Genomic DNA, 27009 nt, shown 5'->3' on the forward strand with positions numbered 1-27009 from the left:
ATGGAGCCACAGGCAGGCCTCGTGACTAGTGAAGAGCCACTGTGTGTATGGAGGAGAGAAAGAGCACAAAGTTTAAGTGTCTTTTTTCCCCCCCCCTTGGCAGAAGGAAGTCTTTTATCAGCTGTGGTGGAAAATTTTGGATAGTCTATCAAAATCTTGCAGCTGCTTACAGGGTCAGTGACATGTACTCCTACCTTGCATGTCTGAACATAAGAGGTGCAGGGCTAAGCACTCTGCTGAGCTCGCTGCAGTGCTAACAGGTGACAATAACAGGACAGCAGAGGACCAGAAGCAAAATAACTGAACCGTGGTTACCCTGTCTTTTGCAATACTTGCCCAAGGAGAAGCTAGGATAGTGCACTTTCAGTTTCAGAACAAAAAAGTGCAACTTGTCCAGTTATTGGATAATGCCACCTACAAAACTCAGGAGAATCACAGCTCCGGCATGGCTTTCCTTCAAATCAGATCTAGCTTTGACATTCACAATGTATGGAAATAACTGCATTTTTCCTTATTATTGGTAGAGGACATTTCTCGTTCTGGTTTCCCAGGCCACTACTCTTTTCCTAATTACTGTTTTCTTTTAAAGGAAAAAGCTTCACCTCCTTGTGAGTCACAAGGTCTGTTCACTGGTTTCTGCTGAGAAACTGTGCGGTCTGTCACCCGCTTAGGTTCGTTCGTGACGTGACTCAAGGCCACCATGGTAAACGTACACATACTAAATTGCAAAGGCGGAGGTGCAGCTTTGAGCTGTGTGAGGCAGAAATGGTTTTTGTGTCATGGGCGGAGGAGCCTGGTACAGGGGGAGTGAAGATGGGCCGCAAAGTACCTAGAAATATTGGGCCTTCAGTTCAGTTCAATAATGGATGGGTTTGAGTTGTTGCACGAAGACGCCCTGAAATACGAAAAAAAAAAAAATCCTCAGAGTACAAATATTGTCAAATTTTCCATTTTGAAGCAGAACCAGGGTGGGGATGGCAGAAGGGAGCTGGGGCCCTCGCCTCCCGTCTGAGACACACGGCGCCAGCCGAGGCCGATGTGGGTGGAACGGTTGTGGGTGGATGACAACCCTTTTTAGGATCCCTGTCGGAAAATACTCTTTTTTAAAAACAAAATCGTTGAAAAACGAGAGGCTGGGAAAGCGGTTAGCTGCCCGCCCCTCCCCGCTTCAGTCCGCCCCGCCAGGGGGCAGCACGGCCGATCCGGCATGGGCGGGGCCCTCGGAGACCATAGAGTCGCCCCTCCCCCCGCGCCGCGGGCGGTTGTCATTGAGGGAGAGGAGTCGCGCGAGCGTTTCCTGCTCCACCCCATTCCCTCTGCCCACCCTCCTCTCGGTGGTAGCGCATGCGCGCTGGGAGGGGCACCTGAGGGCGAAGGGGCTCAGCCATGGCGGCCTCCATGATCTGCAGCCGGGTGTCGGCCGGGCTGAGGGGCAACGGCCTCCGCGCCGCGCTGGGCACCGCCACGGCGAAGGTAGCGGCCGCTCGGGAGCGGGGCCGGGGGCGGAACGGAGTGGGCAGGGCCGGGCCAGGCCCGGGCCGGCTGGGGTCGGGATCGGTCCCTGCGAAGCGACGGCGGGAGGAGCGGCCGTCTCATCCCACTCCCGCCACCGTCCTGCCCTGCCCTGTCGCGGCGGCGGGGCTGGCAGCCGTGTGCTCGCCTTTGGCGTACGTCCCCCCGCAGCTGCTGTTCTTGCTGGTGGCAGGTCTTCCCGGTGTGGTTCCCTTTTCCTTCCTTGCCAAACTCCCCTCCCCTAACTTGCTTGGAAATCCCAATGTTTACATCTGTGCCGTCACCTTACTCATACGAGGAGTCGGGCTGTGCCAGTAAACTCTTTCCAGATCGCGTCTCCCCAGTCTCTGGTCTTGTTTCCTGTGAATGCCGTTTTCCGGGTATGGTCTTGTTTTTGGCTGCAGAACCCCTGGAAAGCAGCGCAAACAAAAGAGCTAGGGAGTCTGAAGCGTGTAACTCTCTGTGCGACTTTCTTCTCCTTCCCCATATGGAGGAAGGTCGCTTTCAGTTCCCTTCTCGTGTTACGCACGGCCTCCCAGGGCCCGGCTGGTCAGTCAGGGCCAGAAACAGCAGCTACAGCGGTCAGCACCTCTCACTTGGGTTTCATGCCAAGGAAAGGGCCTCCTGTCTGCAGAAAGAATCCTGTGGAGCTTAAATAGGCGTTGTCGATTCACTAGCTTGAAATGCTGTAGTAAAGCTCTTGTGCTGTCTGCATGCTTATTTTATTTAAAATGAAACAAAACCTTCGAAGTCCAGTCTATTAGAAACTTCCTAATACAGACTGATTTTTGTGGTACTTGTGCCAATGGAACATACTAAAAAAATAAAAATAAATGCAAAATTTTGTTTGTATTTAAGTTTGTTTTGTAGTCTTTTTACCTTGAATCTTTAAGTGCTAATCTGTGTTCATGGATTAGCTGAATTCAGTAGGTTTGCTGTTTCATGTGTGTATAAAATTAAGGTCTTTTTCTTATATAGTGAAATATGAAAAATGCAGCAAACAGTTTTTACCTTTGTTGTTGATAATTTTCTTGTTATGAAATACAGTTACTTTACAAGGTACCCTTTGGAAATCTGTGTTGTCTTAAAGTCCATGAGTAGCTGTTCTGTTTAAAAAGGCATTGCTCACTTAGTACCAGTTCTGATGTTTTATAATCAACATCAGTTTCTCCCTGAATTACTTTATGCAAAATATCTATCAGAAATTCTTGGAGTTCTGTACATCACTTTTGCAGGTGAAATTAAGACTCATTCCACACTGGAACTTCCTGGATTGAATATTAGGCATGTTATATTTTACTTGGCATTTGAAATGTTAAAATTGTTTTTCACTTTTGGCAACCCTCTGATTCAGTGTAGGTGTTTGAAATGGGTCATAGCTAGTTTTTTCTGTTTCACGATAGTCATATGAAGGCTGAATAGTCTGTTCTGTAGCAAATTAAATTCACCAGGTACAACCACTGAAGGTGGTGTAACTTAGTTTTTGCTGCCCTTCCTTCCCAGGGCTTAGTTCTTAGTTTGGCAGACCGAGGCAGTCTACCAAAACTTTTGAATGAACCTATTCTGTATGCTTTTCTCTGTTCTCTTATGCTTCCAAAATTCCTCAAGGTTCTTTTCCCTACAGATATATTCCTTAAAGTACTTAAATGCTAGCTAAATACTCAAGGGTGTTTTAACCCTGCCAGTCCTTGTCAGTGCTAGCAGCTTTACCAGCTCTTTCCCGCTGCCCCAATAAAACCTCACAAAACCTAATACCAGACCTGCCATGAATGACTAATGTGGAAGGGTAATGTAGAAGTCTAGGATTAAGTGTTCAGGTGTTTGCATTGGTGCACTAAACTGTACTTGTTTAATATGTAGACTTTTTTTAACCTAAACAAAGAGGGCAGTTTTTCACAACACAGTCATGTTCTTTGTTCTTTTTGTTTTCTTTTTCTTTTTTTTTTTCTTTCTTTTCCTTCAGGTACTTGGTGGAAGTCCAGGAATACTCAGTAATCATGGATTTCAAGTGCAACAACAGCAACAGAGGAGGCTGTCACTACATGAATACATGAGCATGGGACTGTTGCAGGAGGCTGGCATTTCTGTTCCACACGGACTAGTTGCCAGGACACCAGATGAAGCTTACAAAATAGCAAAAGAAATAGGTATAACATTAAAGAGAACATATACAATATAGGCATGGGATTGATACAAGGTGTAACTACTTTTTCTGTCTTTCCTGGTAAGACATTTCTTGGAGTTCTGGATATACCTTCTCTTTAAGAGAACCTTTCCTGTGAAGCAACTTTCTTGCAGATTTGAGTATTTACTTTGGAGCTTACATTTTCTTAATTTGAAGTTTCTAGTGCTTGAGATTGCTCAGTGCACAAGCACACAGTGAAATCAGTTAAGTGACCTAGCTTTAAAGACACTCTCGGTTGTGTATTGAGACTTGTTTATGAAGCTAAACTGTGTTCCTGAAATTCCAATGGGGAAGGACTGGATCCTACTTCCATTAAAGGCTGTGAACATATATTTCAAGCACCATCATTCCCATATTGCAAATGCTGCAGATACTTTTCCTGTAACTTGTGAGTCTTGTTTAGAAGGAATGGGACAGGTATAAATTGTATTAGCCTAGACTAATACAAGTACCTAAACTTCTTTGAGATGAGTAATTGACTCTACTTCATGCAAATCCTGGATTTCTTTTTGCTCTCAAGCAAGGTTAGAGGAAATCTTGTATGAAGAGCTTCAGTGGTGGTGGCAGGTAAGACTTTTGTAGTCCAAGATCTCATCTAGAACAGAAGATGCAAAGCATACTTAGCTTTAGGCTGCAGAAGAAGAGTAAAATCCTATTAGTTTTACTATCCTATTCCTATAGGATATTCCTTTCCTATTCCTTTACTATCCTATTACTAACTTCATTAGTATGAAAGAAAGGTGTAAAATACTTCTGTTCTGAGAATGCTTTGAGGTTCAGACCCTCGCCTTCTGTTAAGGGTGAGCTTGTAGCACGATCTAAACTTCACAAATCAGGCATACCCCTTTGCTTACATTAATATCTACACAGACCTCGTGCTAGTGGCAAATGAGACAACCTTTGCCTATGGCTCTTTAATAGACAGCAGGGCAACTTGCAGGTCAGGATTCCTTTGTTTTGTTCCTTGTTCAGAGAGGAGTCCTGTAGCAAAGTAGGTATGTCTGCTGGTTTATAGCTCTGTCTCATCCACGTGACATCATAGGTATGCCTTTTATCTGGAGTATGTGACCCTGTGCAATTTCTTGGGGGTCAGAAAAATGAAGTTGTGAAGTGTATGAGTTGGCATCCTTTAGTAAGCTAGAATAAAGGAATTCAGGGCTTCTGGTTGTGAGCCATATACTTTGTTTAAGTTAGTATGTATTTGACACTATGGGTTTCTTTGGTACTTGAGGTGAGGAAGGGAAGACTTGCCAAAAGGAGAACACACTGAAGGAGCTTGAGTTTTTGAGGCATTGCTCAAACACTGTCCAGAACTCATTATGAATGGTGACAGATTATCCTTTGCTCCAGTGTTTTCGATTTCTTTGTTATTGTAGCCATTTCCCCACTAGTTTTCATTTAGTATGTACTTAAAAAAAACCCCCAAACCAACAAAACCAAATCTCTAGCAGAATGAAAAAAACTTCACTTTTTTTTTGTCCACCTGCTCATTGTTTATTTTTGTTGTGTAAGAGTTGTTGCCGGTAGATATGAGATTATCTTTTGCTTCTTTTTATGTGTTAAACTGGTTTTTCAAATGTTTGTCTAAACCGTTACAAAGATAGTTGGTAATACTGCTTGCTCTGTCTCCCTAGTGCAGATCCACATGCTCATAATAACCTTTAGTCAGAAACCTGCTTTCTGTAAACTTGAGTTTGGCACTGGATTTCTTTCCTTTTGCAAATACCTCACTTCAGTTAGAAATGGGTAACTTTTTATCCCAATGTATAACAAATACAACCTTCTCATTAACAGAGATTATTGTAGTTTAGCTGTGGCTGTAGCTGTAGCTAAATCAGTGTAACCTTGTTGTGTGAACAGAGCCAAAGCTTAACCATACCGAGGATTATTATCACTGCAAGGTAACTAGTGTGTAGTAGAATCAAGCTGAGGCATACGAATGTTGCAGTTTGTCTTAGAGCCTAGTTAGAAGAGTGCACTGAATATTCTTTAAATAACAAAAATAATGAAATTTGTTAGAATTTCATTCGAAGTTATGCTTATCTTGAGGTCTGAAGTTAGATGAAATAGTCTGGAAGCCAGAAAGGTTGCTTCCTCTCCACCCACCCCCAGTCTTTCTTGTACTAAATATTTTTTTCTGCTAAAGACCAAAGCGTCCTAAAGAGAGCAAATTGTTTACCTATATGTGAAGTAATTTTGAAATGTATGTGAAGTAAAATACAGCATTTGAGCTTGCATTGTTTTCTTCCCTATAACATTTTTCTAATATTTTTAAAGGAAACTGAGATGAAATTAGATGCTTTGAGCAACTTTTGAGCAATAATGACAGATCTCATATGGTTTGAGTCTTAAGGAAAGAAAACTTAAATTTTTTTGCTGTTTTTTAAAAATTTGGTTTCTGCTGCAGCTATCAGGTTTCTTAAAGTGCTATTTCAACTCAGATTTCTGTTCTAGCTGGATTCTGCAAATGATTATTGTTTTGCTTCTATTTTTTAAAGATCTTTTCTGTTGTGTCATGGTAAGGTTGGCCATTGTAATTATTACAACGTTAGTTTGCATATAGCTTTTTTTTTTTCATATTTGTCTGACTGTTGAGAGTCATCATTGGAATTTGTTACTTATCACAAGCAGCTTTTCCCTATAAAGAGCCCTCCATCTCATTTCAAGTAAATTGTTATCACATACTGGTTCATGAAACTATCATTCTTTTAAAATAACTACTACTGAGTAATTCATTCCCTGGGAGTAGGTTTGGACCTCCTGTAAATGTCACTGCTCACTTTTCCACCAGTAATTCACTGTCTCAATTCAAGACCTCCAGATCTCATTTGTGCTACTGAAAGAATGCATTCTACTCAGAGCTGAGAAGACTTGTATCTGATGAAGTCTTTAAAGACTGTATTGATTAAAAAAAAAAAAAAAAATTTTTAGTTATTTGTGGGCTTTGCAGTGTGTGGCTCTTCATATGTTACATGAGCGTCTCACTTAAATTTTGAAAAAGTGAGCTGAGTAAATTCTGTTCCAGAGTGTTGATAAGAGGCTGCAGTATGTCTTGATGATTGCCTCTAAGTTTATGGTTTACTCTCAGCCTGTGTGTGCATTCCAGCTAGCACTGTGGCTGGTGCTGATTTAGAAGCTGGTACGCATTTGTTATCAAGAACATGACTAATGAACCTAAAGACTATTTCTTGAAGAACAGATGCTTCGTCAGTCTGGTAGCAGATAGCTCAGCAGAACACACTCTTTGAAATGTATAGTATTGCTGTTTGTTAAGACAGCACCTGTGAAAGTGTACGTATTGCTGTAACTGAAGTTTTGATGCTTCCTGACACCTTCCTGTTAAGAGTTGTGTGGAAGGGAGTGTTATATTGTATGCCTGTAGAAAAGCCTGCTTTTCTTTTATAGCATATATTTCTATTCGTGATGATTTGAGAGGTAAGACTGCTGAAGTAATTAACGTCTTGAAGCAGTGTTTGTGTTCTGGTAGGAATCCTGTTTTGTAGGATTTTAAGATAGTGAATCCCATGGCTTTATGCTCATGGCAGGCTGTCAAATTTTAGTAAAATAAAAAGCTATACAGAATAGGGGGTGTTGAGAAACTGAGTGCATAACATTTCACCTTTCTACACCAGAGTTCTTGAAAGGCGACTGAAAGTAATGGAGTCTGCTGCTACTTTTGCTATTGCAGTTTAAGAGATCTAGTCCATCTCCTTATCAGTGTGGTTTATAAGAAATGATCTTTTTTGGTATGCTTTCTACAGAATGACTCAAGTAATTGGCTTGGCTGTATTCGTGCAGACAGTTCTGTGATAAATAGATGTTTCTTTTCAGACCTTTTAAACTCTTTTCAATATTACTAAGATCTTTTAAGTTCTTTTCGATGTTATTTTATTTTTTTGTCTATTGCTTAAACATCCAACCTTTATCTGTTAAAAAAAAGTAATGCATAAACCTGGGTAGATTTACAAATAGATTTATTGGTCTCAGGCTTGATTTAGTCAGAAACCAAATTTTAGTACAATGTGTACAATGATTTTTCTTAGGTAAAGTACTAGCTTTTTCTTTATTAGCTCTTCAAAAGAATATGTATTCCAGGCACTGTGGCACAAAAGCTGGGGTGGTTTTCTCCTTAGTGTATGCCACACCTTCCTTGGAAGTCTGTGATTAAGTTTTTTTTCTTTGTTCTGTGTCACACTGAAAGCTCACATCTAGTTTTTTGTTCCTAATACTCTTTGGTTGTTTTGCCATTATCAGTTTTCCTTATTTGTGAATTAGCTACTTGACTAGGTTAACTAATGTCTTGTAGATTGTCTGTAGAGTCTGAAGCTCCAGAGCATTTATTCAGATGCTGTAGGACATGGATGATGATTTAAGGTGGCAAATTTGTGCAGAAATTGCCCAGGTGTTAAAAACCCCCTGCTGTAGTGGTCAGTATTAAGTAGTTTTTTTCCAATTATGTTGCTGCTTACCTGGTCAAAATCTTTAGATAATCAGCAGTAGTAGTCTAGAAACCAACATTTGCTTAAATTCTGGCAAACACCACTTTTTTGGCATCTGAAGCTTAGATTTTGGTTCAGCCTTTGCTTTCTTCTATAGCACTTCAACTCCTTTGAAGTTCTAATATCAAAGCATATTGTTGATAATAATTCACTAGTTCAAATAACTCGTCTAACCAGCAGATTCAGATTTTGACTGCTGTGTTTTAATTGCTTAACTTAAGCTATTGCCAAAAACAAACCTGTCTTGTGAGTTGATGAAAAACTTGATGCAGCTGATTAATATCAGGAAGTATTTGTGTAGAAAATAATATTTTGTAATAGTGAAACATCTTGTTTGGTCTGCTGACTGGTATGGTCCTTTCAGTGAAAGTATGAAGTTCCTGGCACATAATTATTTCAGTAGTCATCCTTTTGATTTGCATGCAATGATTCTTCTAACACTCAAAAGTTTCAAATGCTGAAAAAATATAATTTTGAAGTTAAATTCTAAATAACTATACTTATTAACGAAACGCAGTCAGTGTACTCTGAAGAGATTCTCTGCCTGTGTTGGCAGAGTTAGGGTTGGCATACTCTTTATGTTGAGGCTTCTGTTGATAATACATTGGTAGTTACAAGCCCATCTTTTCCCTCCCTAATTCCAGTAAATACAACTATGTTGTTTAAACTTGGAGTTTTTATTATATCTGTGCAACAAGAAAAAAATTGATTTGTGTTATAAGTGAAGAGGTATTCTTCCGGGAACTAAAAACTTTTAAATACAGAATAACTGAGGCAGAAGTTATGGGTCTCTGTTTCTCTCCCAGGGTAAGTCTGCAGTTGAATGGTAGTTGAGAACTTAATTGGCACTTGTGTTATTAACCTGACACTGCCTTTTACTGTTTTCTGCTTTGTCAGAACACATTAGGCTTGCATAGTTATCATGAAGGTGTTTATAATATGCGGAAAGCAGTACTGCTGCTACAGTCAATATTGGGCAGAGAAGCAGCAATTAAAGCGATTTGACAGGAGCCAGAATAGAAACTTGTAAAGCAGAACATTTTAATAAAGTTTGTCTGCCCTAATCGTCAGACTTCCTACTTGCACAGAAAACTTCAGAGATACAAGGGAACAACAAGCCTTCTTGCCTCTTAATCAGCTTATTATAAGATTCTATTTTACATAGATCAATGCATGCATGCAAGGAGAAAGAGACCTTTCTCCCATTTTGAAAGTTTAGGTTATGGAATCAGAAATTATTCCTTCCAATAAATAAATATCAGTATTGCTAGAAATGAAGATTGGGCGTAATTTTCTGGCTGTATTACTCTTTCACTGTCTAATTAATAGACAATTGTTGAAGGTGAAACCTGTAGTGTTAGTACTGTATAGATTTTTGTTCTGAACAGATAGATGCTAACTCAGCGTTCTGCTAATTTCAGGCACCTGTTCTCGTTGGTATCTACTCTTAATTTTCTAAACATTTCCTGATTCTTTTCAGGCTGTCTTTCTTACATATGCTTTCAGTGCTAACTGCCATTAATAAGGAAATGCAGCTCTTAACAAATGCTTGTTCTGAGTTTTGTGCATTGGTGTGTAGCTTGCTTGCCCGAGACATTGGCTGTACTGAAAGTTTGTTGTTTTGTTCTAGTGCCCTGTGTTAAGGCTTTACAGTTTGTTACTGTTGCTGAAAGCAGATGCCCTGCTTTCTGTCCTGCTCACTTCAGTGTCCCTGTGAATGTGCTTGTCACGCAGCGCACAGGCTTGCAAAAGTACTGTCTGCTGGAGTAGCTTTTGCCGTCATGGGAGTCACTCTTCCGATATGCCTCAAGGCAGGATTCTGCAAATGCTTATGCTGGCACAAGAAAGGAGACTGGAGTGAAAAGCTGAGGGCAGGAGGCAGAATAGGACTGCTGCTGTGGTGCAGTGTTGGCTGGCATAAAATGTCCTAACTTTGTATGTGGATACCTGCTCTAGGGCAGAAGCTGCTATTTTTCATTGAAGCAAAAGCCTAGCAGTATTTCAAAGAAGTGTAAGCAAAACAGAAAGGCACAACTGTTAATACTGAGTGGAAAACTATGTTAGCTGCTGGTTTCCAAATTTTTTCGTGGGTTACCGTGTATCAGCGGTTCTCTGCTGTGTCAGATTGTGTGATAGTGCTGCAGCTTAACACTGCAGATGAGGTGGTGACCAAACATTTCTGTCCTCTAGTTTTAGGGTCACTTTAAATAGGAGCTGTAGGAAAAAATGTTTATTGAACAATAAACTTTCTGCATGGGTTAAGTTAAGGTTTTCTCGGGACATGTTATCTTGAATTTTGTTTCAGGTACATCTATGCAGCTTAATTGCTTGTGAACATAGCTGGTCAAATAACCCTTGAAGTGTTATGTGTTTATGCAATCAAGCAGCTAGTTTGCTTGCAGTGCTGTAGGAAAAAAAATTACAAATCATTAATATCCTGCTCATTTAATGCCGCAATTGTTGCATTCTGTTGCATAAGGGGTAGTCCAATGACAACTTTTGTTATGGCCTAAACTGATTGTGAAAAGTTTAAAGTTGTTTCTCACACACTTTTTTTCGGATGTCTTTATGTGTTGCCAAAGTGTAATCATGCATAATAATTAAATTCTTAAGAAATATCCTATGGGATCAGGGCAGTGGTGCATCTAGCCCAATGCTCTGCCTCTCGTGGTGGCAAAAGAACATGCTATTTAGGGAGATTGTTAGCCTGGCTATTTTCTGGAGTCCATACCGCTCATTTCCCCCCAGCATTCATAATTGTTGTCTTAGGAATATCAGAGGGAACATCTCTGCCCAGTTCCTTTTGAATCTCCTATTCTTCGTTCATGTCTCCTGGAGGCTTCGCTATTTTCTGTGTAAAGAAGTGTCTTTTTTTTTCTTGCACCTTTAAAAAACTGACTTCCCTTGGTAGGTGGCTTTTGTTTTTGGCTGGTGTAGAGCAGGAAACAGAATGTATGATGTACGTGTAGTTGTGTGTTCTTGCTCTGTCCCTCACCAGGTATGGCTAAAGACTGTAATCATGTTCTTGCTTTGTTCTCCTTTGATAGATTTAAGTCTTTTCGGCCCTTCTTGTAAGGGAAGCTCTTCATTTCACTGATCATCCTAGTAACCAGTCTTTCCCATTGAAAATTACTTTCATGATCATGCCCAGAGCTAAACGCTGTGTTCCAGCTGAGATCTTACCAGAGCTTTAGTTGGCATCTGGTTCTGCCTTGTTCGGATTCTGGTCTTTATTGCTAGGAGGAGTAATTGCTACAAAGAAGGTGCCTGTGGGTGAACTTCACGGCTTTCCTGAAAACTTCTCTGTAGAAGCAGCTTTTACCTTCTGGACTTTAGTGTAGGAGATGAAAAGTAGGGTGGAGAAATAGGACCCTCTCTTCTGAACTACCTAGTGAATTTTAAGTTAAATCTCTTAGTCTTGATTACTAAGTGTATCAGTTCTGAATCTGTCAGTTATAAAACTTCCGTAGAAAGCTCAAAATAGTAAAATAATGCTGTGAATATTTTAAATCACAGTATTTGAGTCAATTTGGGTCCTTGCGCAGGAGCCCAGGTGGATCCTCTGTGAGCAAGGGAGCAAGTATGGGGTTTGGTGGTTTTTTGGGTTTTTTTTGTTGTTGTTGTTTTGTTTTGTTTTTTTTTTAAATCTCTTCACAGAAAAGAAAGTATTTTCCTCTCTTTTATACTAACACTAAGATGTCATGCTTCTCCAAATTTTGTATTTGTACGTACGTACAAGGTAAATTGCTTTCAAATGGATGGAACTTTATTTTTAAGCTCGCATGTTGGAGTACGTGGCTTCATTTATCCATGAAGCTACTATTTATAATCTTATTCATACATGAGGCTTAGTGTTTCCTAAAGTAAGCTTTGTACTTAAAGAAATTGCATAAAAGTTAAGGCTTGTTTTGTGTGGCTTCTATGAAGCATGTTAACTTACTTGATTGCCAGTACTTCCTAGCTAGAAAAAATAGTTATCTTCAGGAACTGAATTAAATATTAGATAATAGACCATAGTAAATCAACATGTACTTGTGTGTTTATAACCTTCGTGCTTCTTGTGCCAAAGAACTTCATATCAGTTGTGAATTCAGAGATCTGTTGTTAGGTGGACAGTCAAGAAATAAAATCTACAAGTAGCTAGTTGGGAGTAGTAACTTGAGCATTGCCTTTGCTTATAGCCACCATAGCTTATGATATTATGCAAGTTTAATTTTATCTGGCCAAGCAGGATGCGGGTCAAAATAGGAATCAACACAACTTTTTTGTGTCTGCCATAATCTTTTTCAGTATGCATAGCAGCTAGTTTTGCTTGAGTACTGTAATTTTTCTTAGGCTTTTCCATGGTTGCCTTTTCACATCCAAGAGAACAGCAAGTTCTTTCTTTGCTCAGAAAGACCAGAGTGGCTCAGCTAATCATGGCATGAGAAGAGATGGGGTGTGCTGCATAAATGTGAATGGGGCAGCTCTTAAAATCTTGCAGTCTAGCTGCTCTCTGCAGTTTATTCAGTCCAATTAAACTTGAATAATAACTCAGGGCTTTGTTTTTCTTCCTTTATCACCTTAAATGACTTGAACTTTTTTCTTTGCTTTTTGTCTTTCAATGACACTTCAGAATATCCCAGTTGATTTTGATTATATTCTCATACTTTACTTTTTAAACCCAAATGCACAGTCTCCCCTACCTGGAAGAATATTTTGTAAAGGATTTTTAAACAGTTAAAGCCAGCTAAAGGGCTTACTCTGCCTACTCTGGGAAAAATAGTGGATTTGCTTAGGCCTCTGACTTCTGCAAAGCACTCAAGCTTATGCATCAGTGCTCTGCTGAATGGAAGCCATAGTGGACCTGCAAGTTGACTTGGGTAAGTGCCATAGTTACATATCATTGCTGAGAAGATAGTGGTTACAGATATAGGGTATTTGTACTTGATTGAGGAAAATCTTGGATTATGGTGTGTCAGATAGTCAGTTTCATCTTGTTTATAGTCTGTGAGATACTAACTGTTTCTTACTGGCTGCTTAATCATTTGTGATTCAAACGCGTGTTAAAGATATATCAGAACACTCAAAGTATCAACACTTTTGGATACTAACTCACCAAGGTTTGTTCACAGAACAGCCTAAAGCTGCAATTCGTGGATGATTTGAGACTTTTGGAATAACCTATGTGAGTTAGAACACAAATATGTGAATCAAAGACTGTATTGTGAGTTGGGGAGGGTGGGGGTAGAGAAGGGGGGGATAAAATTAAAACAGACTTTATTCTACCTGGGGCAATTCATTTTAGTAGTCACAGATAATAAATTTTGGGTTTTCTTTCATTCTAGGTTCAAAGGATCTTGTGGTAAAAGCACAGGTTTTAGCTGGTGGTAGAGGAAAAGGAACATTTGAAGGTGGCCTCAAAGGAGGAGTGAAAATAGTTTTTTCGTAAGTTGTTTCTAAATTATCCGACCAAGTGGAAAAACTTCAAAGTTTCACATTATGAATTGAACCTGTTGCTTAGTTTAAAATCAGTGTTTTAATTATTAACCTTAAACTAACAAACATTAGATAAGATTTTTTTTATACTACTTCTGTTTTTCCAGCAGTTTCTTTGTCACATTCTGAGCTTCTTTTATTCTAGTCCAGAAGAAGCAAAAGATATCTCCTCCAGAATGATTGGGAAGAAGTTGTTTACCAAGCAGACAGGAGAAAAGGGCAGGATATGCAATCAAGTATTTATCTGTGAGCGCAGATATCCCAGGAGAGAATACTATTTTGCAATAACAATGGAAAGGTCTTTTCAAGTGAGTAATATTAGAAATAGAAGTAAACTAATTAACTTGTTACAGCTGAATTTAAAAGAAAAGCACAACAAAACTGTTTACTGTACTGGTCACTTGCTTTTGAAAATCAGAAATATACATGAGCTAAATTTTGTTTCCTAGTATCTCTGACTATATGATTGCCTTAGTGTTTAAATGCTTTAAAAATATAATGCTACAATTTAAATTTAAGGTATAATTGAGTGTTGGTAGCCCCAGCTGAAGTTGAGTCATATGGCTGAAGGGGGGATGGGTGGAATGAGGGGGTTATTTTCACTTTGGTTTTAGTGTGCACTTATCTACCAGGTAAGTGGTAGATAACTCTCATACTAGAGTTTAGTTTAAAAATACAGCTATGTGTGTGCATGTACATGTACACACTGTTTAAGAGTGTCAGGAACAAGATAAGTAAAAGTCTTTTGGAAGAGACAATGGTCCTGGATAAATCAAACATCCTTTTTCTCCAATGTGTGGAGGTTCCTAGAGGCGCACCGGTGTGTCCCTCAATTTTGAGAGTGCTGGTAGCTTTCTTATGCCCATACTCTTCAGGAACTGGTAAGAAGATTTCGGTCTAGAGGTCTGTCTTCAGAGCTTTCAGGAAGATGAAAGCCGTAGTCTCTCCTGCTTGTATGTTCTGTATGTGTGGGTACGTAGTTTTTTAGGCTACAATTCAAACCCGGTTACTGAAATGTGTCAGTGTATTTTCTGAGACACTAGTGTTCCATTATGGAGCATAGAGCATGAATTGCTAAGTAACTTCAACAAAGCCAGGGTAAAGCAGAGGCAGTGCTCTTGGTAATCAGAGGGGTATTTCTGGCATGAGTATGAAATAATTTTCTGTAGAGAAATGAGGAAACTAATCTTACTCTTTTTGTTGCAAAATTAGGAGTTAAATATGGTTTTTGTTCCTTCCTCTTCCTCTATGGTGTTCTTTCTGATAGGAAAGTATCAGTTGTGTTGGGTTTTAGTACAATTATGTGACTTGGGCACCTACATTCTGTTGTACTCTATAATAGAGCAGGGAAGATCCAAATGTTACAGTATGCACCCCAGATTTACCACAAGGTGGCATTAAAATACTGTAAATGGCTGGATTTTATAATCTTAAAATTGTGTAAGCAATAAGCAAGCATCCTTATGGAAATAAAATTTACTGTAACTGATTTAAGCAAATTAGATAAAGGGAAACATATTTTCCTGACTTATTCTTGCTCTTGTATATAAAAAAAAAAATCTTATTAGTGTATATTTAGCATAATTGTCTGGATTATTGTTTTTTCATAGGGATGTGCTTTGTTTTTACTGCTGACTTTATAAGTCATGTTTTTAGATGTGCTTGTAATTGCTGTAACTTGTCTAGGATGCTTATGATGAGGAAATGCCTTTCAAAAGAAGGAAGTGTGAAGGTTGAATAGCACACAGTATGTATTCCTGATATTGTTGCAAACCTCTTCCTTTAAGGGGGGGGAAAAGTCTGTAAAATAGTCAGTTGAAAGTGGAACTTGATGTCTCAGGTGTTACTTGCCAATAGGGGCAAGACTTCTTATGTTTTAAGCAAAACTGTTCACTTTGGTCAATTCTGTGGAACGATGAGTTATTTTTATAATATGTTTGTAGCTTCCTGACTGTTCAGGATATGAATATCCAGAAATGTTCATTGTGTTGAACCTTGCTATTTAATTCACCATCTATATGTTTCCATGTGGAAGGATGGTGATGGGAGGGGTGGTTATTAAGCATATTCTCTGAACCAGTGTCACACTTTCTGTAATTAATTGTCAACAGTTATAAGGCTGTTTAATGTTTAAGACCTGTGCTGATATGAAATGCTGCCTTAGTACACCAGGTGTCATAATCTGTGCACAGGTGGTGATAAGGGAAGGTAGGTTGAGGTGATACAAGTGAGTATGTCTTTACTGTAAACTGGAGGACTGTTCCCATGGGGAGAGATTTTTAGGTTCCATGGTAGTGAGTCCTTGATGCTTTTGTTGAGATTTAGGTAACATTTGCACCAGATTTTTTTAAAAAAGCTATCAATTCTGGTTTCTTAATTTCTTTTACTATTGAATTATTGAGTGCTGTTTTGCCAGAACTCTGTGACTTACTTTCAGTGATGGCTATACTTATTGAGCTTTGTGATCCTACTGAACAGGAATAGTTTGCAGTAATTTGTCACTAGGTTCTGCAGACCTAGATTTGTCCTTGGAATTGGAGCATGGCGGAATGAATAAATGAGTGCCTGGCATTTGATGTGTGTTTGCGTAGGTGTGAGTGGAGAAGGGGGAGATGAGAAGGCTGTTCTTTTTCTGGTGACAACCTAGAAGATAAAATGCATATGATTACTAAGTTGAATCTTTCTATCAAAATTTAAAACTAGTATGTCTGCCGTAATTACTCTGTTGTTACAGTGTATACAAAGGAAAGTCTTCCTTGTTAAAAGAAATTGGACGAACATACACCTTAAAATTTGGAAAGTATTATTAAAAGGTTTTATATAGATGTATTGAATAGATAGTAACATGCTCCTCGGAGCATACAAGTAAAATGCCCAAATCAAAAAATTTCCAACTAACAGCAAGGTTTTATTGCTGTGAGGTATCTTATGGGAAAAACTAAGTTTCAATTGTGTGGTATAAAATTACTTATGCTTTTTTTTTTTCCTTTTTGTTCTAGGGTCCTGTGCTGATAGGCAGTTCTCAGGGTGGTGTTAATATTGAAGATGTTGCTGCAGAGAATCCTGATGCGATAATTAAGGAACCCATTGATATAGTAGAAGGCATAAAAAAGGAGCAAGCTGTTAGGGTAATTGTTAATGTGGAAAAGTACACATTAGTGAGGATGGGAGGGTTGCTTCTAAATTTTGTGAAGTGTGCATGCATTCAACCTGCTGAGTTTTCTTAAACCCTTTTGACATTTTGAAATGTATTTGAACTAGATATTTAAGTATTTTCAAGTGATAGTCAATGTAAATCCAACTCTGCATGGCAGTGCTTTATCTAGCTTTTATATAGCTTTGTAAAGGCATATGATGATGACTTTTTACTAGCTCTTTTTTTAGGATAGGTGCAGTGTTTTGTATTGAAAACAATCTTTTCAAACCCAAGAGTTACTTTTTTTCCAGGAAGACAGGAGAGGTTCTACATCTACAAATTCAGTTGACACTGAAATAATAGCTAAACTGGGACATTCCTAATTTGTAACTAAATCAAACCCCGAACATCAGTTAACTGATAACCAATCTTTCACTTTCAGCTTGCCCAAAAAATGGGATTTCCTCCTAATCTGGTGGATGAAGCAGCTGAAAATATGATCAAATTATATAATCTCTTTCTGAAATATGATGCTACCATGATAGAAATAAATCCTATGGTGGAAGATGCATCGGGAGTTGGTAATGTTTCTTCTTCATATTCTTCATGTAACAGCTTGACATTTTTGTAAATCTTAGTTGCTTCATACTGCTAAAACTTCAGCTGTATACAGCAAGAGGACTTAGCATTAACATGGTATGTTGAAAAACGAATTTAATAACGCATATAAATTTGAGAATCTAAGCATAGTAGATATCCGCTCTTAATTGCGAAATAGGATGTTAAGTTTAAATAGCTTCTTTTTTAAATTTTTTTATTTATTTAAAAAGAACACCTTCTAGTCTTGAGTGTTTGGCTACCCAGCATAAGGCATTCCTGAAAATTTGGTCTTTTCAAAATTCATGAATTGAAACTTGAGCCATCTTATGTATTCAAAGTCGGTACTGAAAAGGTAACCAGAATAGTAGCACCTTCTAGAAATCTCCTGCCTTTACTACTCAGGCATCAGAACAATTGAGTTTGATGTTTGATGTATTGAAAGACTATAGATGTTTAAGTGGTATCTTGATGTTTATCAGGTTTTTAGCTTATCCAGTTGCAGAATAGTTAGTTAATATTCAATCACAGCCAATTCCCCTCTCACCAAAAAACAAATCTGTGGAGAATGTTTGTACTTGAACTCGCGTACAACAGTTTTAAATTTAAACATGAATGTAGCTCCTTCATCGAAGCTTACAGTTACTCTACTGTTGTTGTTTTTTTTTTTTTTTTAAATAATACTGCTTAAATGAACAGTATGGAGCTGTCTCTCCCATCTGTTTCTTGTGCCTTGTCATTTTTATATCATCTGTAGTGAGGGGTAGAAATGAAATCTTACATTTGTATAGACAGAAACTTAGTTCTGATGTAAAGAATACTCTAGGTTTTCCACATCACCTGCTATATCTAAGTGAAACTTACTTTTGTGTGTATTTTTCTGACACCTTTTCTTCCAACTCAGATGTTTTTTCATTGTGTTTCTGTGTGCTTGCATGCATGCACACACACTATATATATTTAATCTAAAAGCAGAAAACTAAGAGGGATTAAAAAAAAAACAAAACAGAGACCTTCTGTAGGGATTAATTTTATGCTAATTAGTGAAGCATAATTTGCCCAGATTTATCAAACAGCTTGTTCTAAGCTTCTTTGTTTTTAGAGTGTCTCAAGAAATACAGTTATCTTCCCTTTTTGTGCAGTCAAAGGGACTTAACTGATTGTGTGGGTAAACTGAAGAGAGGCTTGTATTTACATGCAGTGCTAAGTGTGTCTTTTCAGCAAAACTTTAAGTTTGGACTGCATGAGCTAGCTGCCAAGTTTGACTTAACATACTTTAACATATTCATGTAGCAGCGGAGCTGCTATTCTAGTATTAAATGATGGTTTGGGGTTGTTTCCTTTCAGTGATGTGTATGGATGCAAAGATAAACTTTGACAGTAATTCAGCCTATCGTCAGAAGAAGATCTTTGATATGCAGGATTGGACACAGGAAGATCAAAGAGACAGGGACGCTGCAAAAGCAGATCTCAACTATATAGGATTGGATGGAAACATAGGCTGCTTAGGTATGTTCTATTTAATGAATTTTAAATGACCTAATGAATTTATAAACTGAATTCATAAATGTTATCTTTATTCTCATATAGTCAATGGTGCTGGTTTAGCTATGGCGACAATGGATATAATTAAGCTTCATGGCGGAACTCCAGCAAACTTCCTTGATGTTGGTGGTGGTGCTACAGTGCAGCAAGTGACAGAAGCCTTTAAGCTTATTACCTCTGATAAAAAGGTGAGAGAAGAGTTGGCATATCAAGGTCCTACACAGTGGTAAAACAGGCTATGATTTGAAAGACAATGCTTAGTGCATGTTCTCCAGAAAACATGTTTTTATAAGCATAGAATTAAAACGGTAAGAAAATGGAGATGTTAGTTTAATCTTGGTGCAAATGAAGAAGGCCTGGAAACCTGTTGATTTTTTTTCTCTTTTTTAAAAATAGGTTCTTTGGCTGTGTACTGAGTAGGCAGTTTTATGTCCTCTGGTTGAAGTTACAGCTGTATTTGAATCTTTCCAGAAATCTTTGAGTCAGAAACTACCCCCGCCTGCTGTTTAAACAGAAACCAGTATTCAGATGGGTTTCCATTTCTTTTTTTTTTTTTTTTTTTCTTTTGGGCCTGTTTTGCAGCTGGGTCTGTTTTGTGCATAGAGTTGTAGAGATGAATATTCACTGTGCTGTGCACAAACAAGTTTCTGAGGTACTAATTATATGTAATAGAAGATAAAATAACTTTGTAGTGGGCTTGGAAGGGCATTAATGTTTTATCCTATCAAAAGTTTATCAGAAGTGTTTGAGTATTATTAAAATAATAAATTGGTTGAAACTAGAGGAGGAGCTTTACCATCCCTGAAAGACAATGTGAGGACTGGATTGATGGTCTACGTAGAGGTGCTTATCCCAGTGGGAACTCGATGGCAGTTTGGGACTTTTTAAAAAGAAAGAAAAATATGAAAAAGAGGTAACTGAAAAAGGTGGGAGTGACTTGCAGGACCTGGTAATGGTATGCTACTTTTGCACCAGAATTTCATGCACCACTTGCTCATCTTTGGAAAGGGCCAGAAAGAAATAGTGAGTGATGTCACAGAGGAGCTTAGTCTCTTCCCCACTGGAAAGATTTTTGTTAACAAATGCAGGGTCTGACACACTCTCCAAGAGTCTTATAGAATCATTTAGGTTGGAAAAGACCTTTAAGATCATCGAGTCCAACTGTAAACCTAATGTTCATAAGTCCATCACGAAACCGTGTCCCTAAGCGCCACATCTACATGTCTTTTAAATACCTCCAGGGATGGTGACTCAACCGCTTCCCTGGGCAGCCTGTTCCAGTGCTTGATAACCATTTTGGTGAAGAAATTTTTCCTAATATCCAGTCTAAACCTCCCCTGGCGCAACTTGAGGCCGTTTCCTCTTGTCCTATCGCTTGTTACTTGGAAAAAGAGACCGACACCCACCTCGCTACAACCTCCTTTTAGGTAGTTGCAGAGAGCGATAAAGTCTCCCCTCAGCCTCCTTTTCTCCAGGCTAAACAACCCCAGTTCCCTCAGCCACTCCTCATAAGACTTGTTCTTTCTTCACGTTCTTTCAGCAAACTGAGGGAAAAGTGAGGAACACAGGCACAGAGCACCTGAATTACAGAGAGAAGAGGAGGAGAAACAAGGAAGAATCTGAGGGTTGTTGACTTGGGACAAGTTCTTGCAATGCCAATTCTCTGCTGATGCATGGACAGAGGGTGTCCAAACAGACTTCTTAATATATCTTTCCCTTTCTGCCTTCCTTCAGCTGCTCACTATTTTATCAAAAAACGATCACTGTAGCTGGGATTCCTGGTGCTGAAAGTCAAACAGCAGTACAGCCCACTGGTGTCATGGACTGCACTCTGGGTTCAGTTCAGGGGTTGTTTGGAACAGCCTTCTGGGGTGCCAGTCTAGGTTGCTTCTACCCATTAGTAGTAGGAGCAAGAACAATGTCACACAGATGAGCTAGTCTAATTGCAAGATAATAAGAACCAAGCTACTGTTTATTAACCAGTTGCATATTAATGTTTTGTCTTGTTAAGTTTATTCTGTCCTCCAAGGCTGTCTACCCATTTTTACTCCTACTTTATTCCATCTTTCACCATTGACCATGATCTTTTTACCCCTCCTTTCCACCACTTGAGTAGGAAAAGACTTTCCCTTAGCCTCAGGCTTAGTCCTGCTGAATAAAAAATATTTCAGATAGCTTACCTCTGAGCATGCTAGCTTTTAAGTAAACTGTATAAACAGTGTCTTGTGTATGAGATTTGTAAATTTTCTGTGTTCTTTAGCATGGCTTCTTCAGTAAGTGGAGGTACTAGTGTGGGAGGTACCTCTGGTGGAGTAATGTTAGAAATGGAAAGATAAACACTTGACAAATTAAGTTGTTAGATGAAACTTCAGTAAAGTCATTTGTTTGATTTGCCTGAAGAAAATCAAGCTCTCTTTATTAATCATGCTCAGAATATTCTGAAGTAATGTACAGTGTTGGCTTTGTACAGAAAATGGGCATGTGTCTTTTCAAGTAGCTACACAGAATACACACTGTGACTAAGAGAAATGGCTATTGCCTGCAACTCATGCTGGATTGAAGGACAATGTGGAAGTTTCCTGGGGCAGGCATTTTTGCAATAGGGTTTTCCTGAAGTAACTGTTCTGCTGTATGTGACTTTATAGAACTGCACAGTTGTTGCTGATGTTCTCTAGAACAGAAATGTTCCCTGTCTTTTGCAGAGTCCCTTATTATACTTATGGAGCTTGAATTTTCCTTAGGCTGAAAGGCTGAATGGTGCTTTTATCTGTTGTGCCTCTGGCCATTTTTAATGTGAATATTGTCATTGATTCTGTAGGTACTGGCTATTCTGGTAAATATTTTTGGTGGTATTATGCGATGTGATGTGATAGCACAAGGCATCATTATGGCAGTAAAGGATTTGGACCTAAAAATACCTATTGTGGTACGGTTGCAAGGTGAGTGTGCTTCAGTGCATGTTAAATATATTTCTGTCCATATTGACAAATGTTCTTGAGCTGATATATTGCGTAGCAAGTTGCCTGTAAGCTGAAGACGATGGAAAAATAAGGCAAACCTTGAATTTAGATGGTGAGGATTGGCAAGTTAAAAAGATTTCCTGCATTTGTAACTACTAAAGTTGTTGTCTTCTAGATTTTTTCACTAACTTACTTTTGGAACAGGCTTCCTAGAAAATATGAGAATACTCTGGTAGTAGTAGTCTCCTGTTCAATAAGAGTGGCATTTTATCTGTTTCTTAAGGTACACGAGTTGATGATGCCAAAGCTTTAATAACAGCTAGTGGCCTCAAAATCCTTGCGTGTGATGACTTGGATGAAGCTGCAAAAATGGTAAGGTAGCTGGTTACGAATATTCTTTTCAGAACATAGCGTCTGTTGCAGAATATTGAAAAGTTGAAACTCCATTCAACCAACTAAAGGTAGCTTAGGATAAATCACAGTGCCAGTTATTGTCAGGGCCTGAAGCAAATGTTCTACAAATTAGTAAGTACGTATTTTGTAAGGAGAAGACCTATGCAGTCAGAAGATATTATATCCCAGAAATTTCTGTGTTTGGGACTTTTTTCTTTTTTTCTCCCTTCTGAAAAGCAGGTTAAAAAATAGGTTTAAAAAAGAAATAAAACAGGTAAATGACGAGATCAGTCACTCTCCTTGGTAGGGGAATGGCTAAGAGCTTAGCTTTATTAATTAGAAGAAAGTACTTAAATTGAGGTAGCTGAAAAATGCCATGTAACAGTTCCTTTGATAGACCACTATATTTCAGTGTGCAGGATTAAAACCAAATGTAGTTGATCGTCCTGTTGCCTCATAAGGTAATTAGATATTCACACATTCAGACAGGTTGTTTGTGATTTTTTTTTTTTTTTTTTTTGGTGTTTTGTTTTGCTTTGTTTCCTGGGGTTGAGGCTCTAGAAGCAGCTGTGGATTGCTTGGAGGAAGAACTTGCTTAGCTTGACAGTATGGCCCTCTGTTTTAAGCAATAGTATTAAGTCCTGCTAGGCTGATCAAGCTTTGGTTAGGTTGATGGAAATCTTCCCTAGCAGTATGTATGGGTCTTTAAGCTATATTGCATCTACCTGATGCGTCTTCTAAAGCTGCTGCTGAATCTAAACTTCTCAGGTGAATCATGGAGCCATGTTAAAATTAGTTTTGTAATCTTAAATTAGCTGTAGAAGCACTTTTCAAAAGGATTATAGTTGGTTTTGTATGTTGCCCATAGGTAATTCCTTAAACAGGTTTATGTAAGATGATACCATGAGTGGGATAAACAAGTGGATGAGGATAGATCAGAGTGATAAGCTGAGCATTTGAAGCAGTGACTATAACCAGTGATGTTAAAAGTGTTTTTTTTTCCCTACCTAAATATTCAACAGACGTCTGTAAATTATTCTAGCTAACTAGTATTTTAGGTGCTTTTGAAGTTAGGTAAAGTGGACAAGAAAAACATGCTACAAATGTGTAGCAACAGTGATGACGAAAATTTTTGATCTGCAAAAAATTAGAGGGCATCTGATGGGTTTTGTATCATGGCGAAACTTACAGTTCTGAATCTTTTTTTTCCCTAAAGAACCACTTACTCAGTTATAACATTTGATTCTAAGCAGGAAATAATTCATAGAGTTTTTGAGTTGTTATGCAAGAGAAGTTGAGGCTCCATAAGGTATCAAAATAAGATCCAGAAATGCTTGCAACAAAAACTCAGAGGAGAAATAGTTTCTAGATATATAGAATCTCTTGTGAGTGGGTACCCCAATGCCTCCCAGGAAAGCAAGGTGGCACATAAAGTTTAAAACTTGTAGCGTTTTATCAAGATACTTGGTTGTAAATGAGAACCAGACATTGTATAACTGTGTGAGATGTTTTCTAAAAGACTTGATTGATCTTTCATTTAAAAGTGATTAAGTAGCACTGGATTAAGTAATAATCTCCCCCTTCCCCCCTTTTAAGATCTTGCTGATGATTCTCTGGCATTACTTTGTTTAAAAAGATTGGTCCAGCTCACTCAAGTTAGGGTTGTTTTGAAATTAAGTCTTTCTTTTCTGTTTTTCAGGTGGTGAAACTCTCTGAAATAGTAAGCTTAGCAAAACAAGCTCAGGTGGATGTTAAATTTCAGTTGCCAATTTGATCTGAGAAATGTCATGCCAGTGTCTAAGATGTTCTCTGAAATACTGTGTTCTGTGGGTATTTTTCATTTTTTTGTGTGGAGGTTTTGATTGTTTGACAGGCGCACAAACTGAAGTACCTGGTCTTTAATGTTAACATTCAGAATGGTCAGAGTTCTTGTAAAAGCGTGTATTGCTGATATTTAGTCCTTAGTTGTTGTTGTTCTCAAGCCTCCAGCTTCTGCTGCAGAATGTCACTTGCAATATACTTCTGCGTTGTCCAAAGTAAAGCTTCTGGTTGAAAAATAATTATTCTGAATAAATTCTGAAGTTACTTTACTTGTAAATTTGTATTAGCCTTGGTTAAAAGTAAATATGACTAGATTATCTAGTTGTCCATGTGGAGGAATGTATTGAAACGGTATTTTATATTGGAGACAGTTGTACTTAGCAGTATAATGGACATGAGCAAACCAATCATTATTTATGAACAGGTGCATTTGAACTTGATCAGAAACATTTTTAGAAGTGGCTGGTAACTCTTCTGGACAACGTGTTTAATCACTACAAAATATACTGTAGCACTTAGATTTTCACGATTTCTGGTCCTTAAAAAAAAAAAAGCATTGTGTAGTTTTATATATGAACAAGCATTTACCAAACTTCAAGGAGACAGAATACATAGAGAATTAAAATGTCTATTGTACATCGCTAATAAAATTGTACATTAATAAAATGTCTCCCAAAACTTCTACTGTCAGTTTCTTTATATGTCGTCATTTTGATAAATTGCATATACTCATGGATAAACCATAATTTAAGATAGCAAGCTAAAAGCTTTTTAGGAGTAAATTTACATTAGCATATATGTTAATTTTTTTCCTCCTTGAATTGCATTGCGTGATTAAAAACACGTAAACTCATGCTGTGTTGAAAAGCTTGGACAGATGTCATGCTTATAACATCTTACTGAAGTGACCATAACTGATCTCTGCACAAACAAATATGCAGGAAAATGTTGCTTAACCATTAATTAATTAACCATTAATTTTTGTCACCTTACAGTGCTGTTGATTTTGGCATTACATGGAACTTGGAACTTGGATGATGATCCATTTACCGCTCAGTTTCCATATGATATTAAATTACTATTACTCATTTTTTGTTTGTATTTTGTAGGTTTTTTTGTTTAAAATGCTATTTTCTTGGCTCATGATAGCATAGTTTTATCAGGAAATAATGAAGACTTGTCTACAGTGGGATTTCAAAATGGGAAATCATATAGTCATGAACCAAGGACTTAAAAGGATTATATGAAATGTGGGGAAACTTAGAGTCAATCGTATGCAGTGATGAGGTAGGTAGGGTGATAAATGAAGAAACTTTAAATTAGTGTGGTGTATTTCAGTAGTTTTTTGGCAGTACTGAAGAAAATCAGCAGAAATTAAACTCACTCTGAATTTAAACTGGATTATTTTTGATCCTAGGTGGTCTCTCACAATTGACTACTGTGTGCTGTTGATCCAGCATGCTAAATTGTGGGTATGCTTGGAATTGCTTTTATTCAATGGCCTTGAATGGATTTGCAGAGATAACTAGTTTGAATAGATTTGTTAAGCATTGAATAATTTAGAGAATATAATTAACTTCTAGCATGTGGGTTTGCTTCTAGCCTTACTTTTTTACTTTTAAAATCTGTGTGGAATGATAATATTCCAGGTTCATAAGGAGGTAATTTTTTTTTTTAAACTTACCTAAACATACCAGCCTAATTCTTTCTCAATCAGAGGGAGGAACAATAAGACAAAAGTGACTTGATGTTGCCAAAAATGACAAACAGGAACGGTCTTTTAGTACAAATACTGGACTAGAACGGAGGCAAAACTAGATCCTGCTGTTAGTCCAGAATTTCCTTATACCCTATTTGAACTGTTAAATGTAGTTAAGTAGGGGAGAGGGAGCCAAGACAGTCATTTCCATCTTTGAGAGGAATGTAAAATACTGACATTCTCAGTAACGTATTCACAAGTAATAGACTTGACAGAAAGCAGTGTTTTGCCGTTAGGGTAATTCTAAGTCCCATAGTATTCCTTTAACAAAGGATGAAGAATAGGTGTGGGATAGGAAGGTGGCTGCGTACAGTTTCCTGACCAGAGTGTTCAGAATGTACCGAATCACTCTTAACGCTAAAATAGCAATCTGTAGAGTGGAAGATAGTTGCTTTAAGTTACTTCAGCAATGCTTATGGCTTTGTAATCCCAATACTTCTTAATTTGAAAAAATTGAATTTCCCTTTGGAAACAGCAGTGTGTAAGGGGTTGAATATGGTGTCACAGATAGGGTGGGAGGCATGGGAGGAGTGTGAACAATAACACGGAGGACCGTGACCAGGATGGCATATATAGGTGGTGTATATAGGTGGCAGGCATGCCCCTTTCCAAAGATAGGGGTCTGGAAACATTATTTCTTGTTATTTCACTTGATGAAGAAACAGAATTAGTGATTGAGTCATTTCTGTTAAGTATCTTGAAACTAAGTAGGTATATGGAGATTGCTTTAATTAACAAGGTACTAGAGTGCTATAGGACCTTTTAATTATGTGTATCTTTTAATTGTTCTTCAGACTTTCTCCTAAATGAAAGTATGTTGCAACCAAGGAATGTTAATTCATTTGGTGTATAGTTGATAATTTAAAGGCCCAAAGCTGATGTAGGAACTATCTGAATCTACTTAAAGCGTTATAAACAACCTCCTTACCCATACTGTATTGCAATATGAATAATCAAAGATGTGTAAGAACGGAAACTTACTAAAATTAGTCTATACAGCCAAAAGCAAAATTTCTGACAAAGTAAACAAAACATGAAAAATATGTAAACAACTTCTTACAGATAAGAGCTTCAAAGGAGCAGGAATTTTAATGGTAGTAAAAGGAGTTTGTATTAGATGCCTT

At 38.1% G+C, this 27009-nt stretch overlaps 1 protein-coding gene across 1 annotated transcript; it reads left to right on the top strand.

Annotated features, from left to right (window-relative positions):
* Window positions 1–1386: 1386 nt before the first annotated feature.
* Window positions 1387–24798, top strand: SUCLA2 (succinate-CoA ligase ADP-forming subunit beta). Its single transcript, XM_050913603.1, has 11 exons — window positions 1387–1473; window positions 3476–3659; window positions 13524–13623; window positions 13820–13982; window positions 16674–16802; window positions 17253–17391; window positions 18755–18916; window positions 18998–19140; window positions 21771–21891; window positions 22196–22284; window positions 24005–24798. Exons 1-11 carry the CDS (start codon window positions 1387–1389, stop codon window positions 24077–24079), a joined length of 1392 nt encoding a protein of 463 aa, XP_050769560.1. The 3' UTR covers window positions 24080–24798.
* Window positions 24799–27009: the final 2211 nt, after the last annotated feature.

Source organism: Gymnogyps californianus, chromosome 1, assembly GCF_018139145.2.
Source record: "Gymnogyps californianus isolate 813 chromosome 1, ASM1813914v2, whole genome shotgun sequence".
Taxonomy (NCBI): Eukaryota; Metazoa; Chordata; class Aves; order Accipitriformes; family Cathartidae; genus Gymnogyps; species Gymnogyps californianus.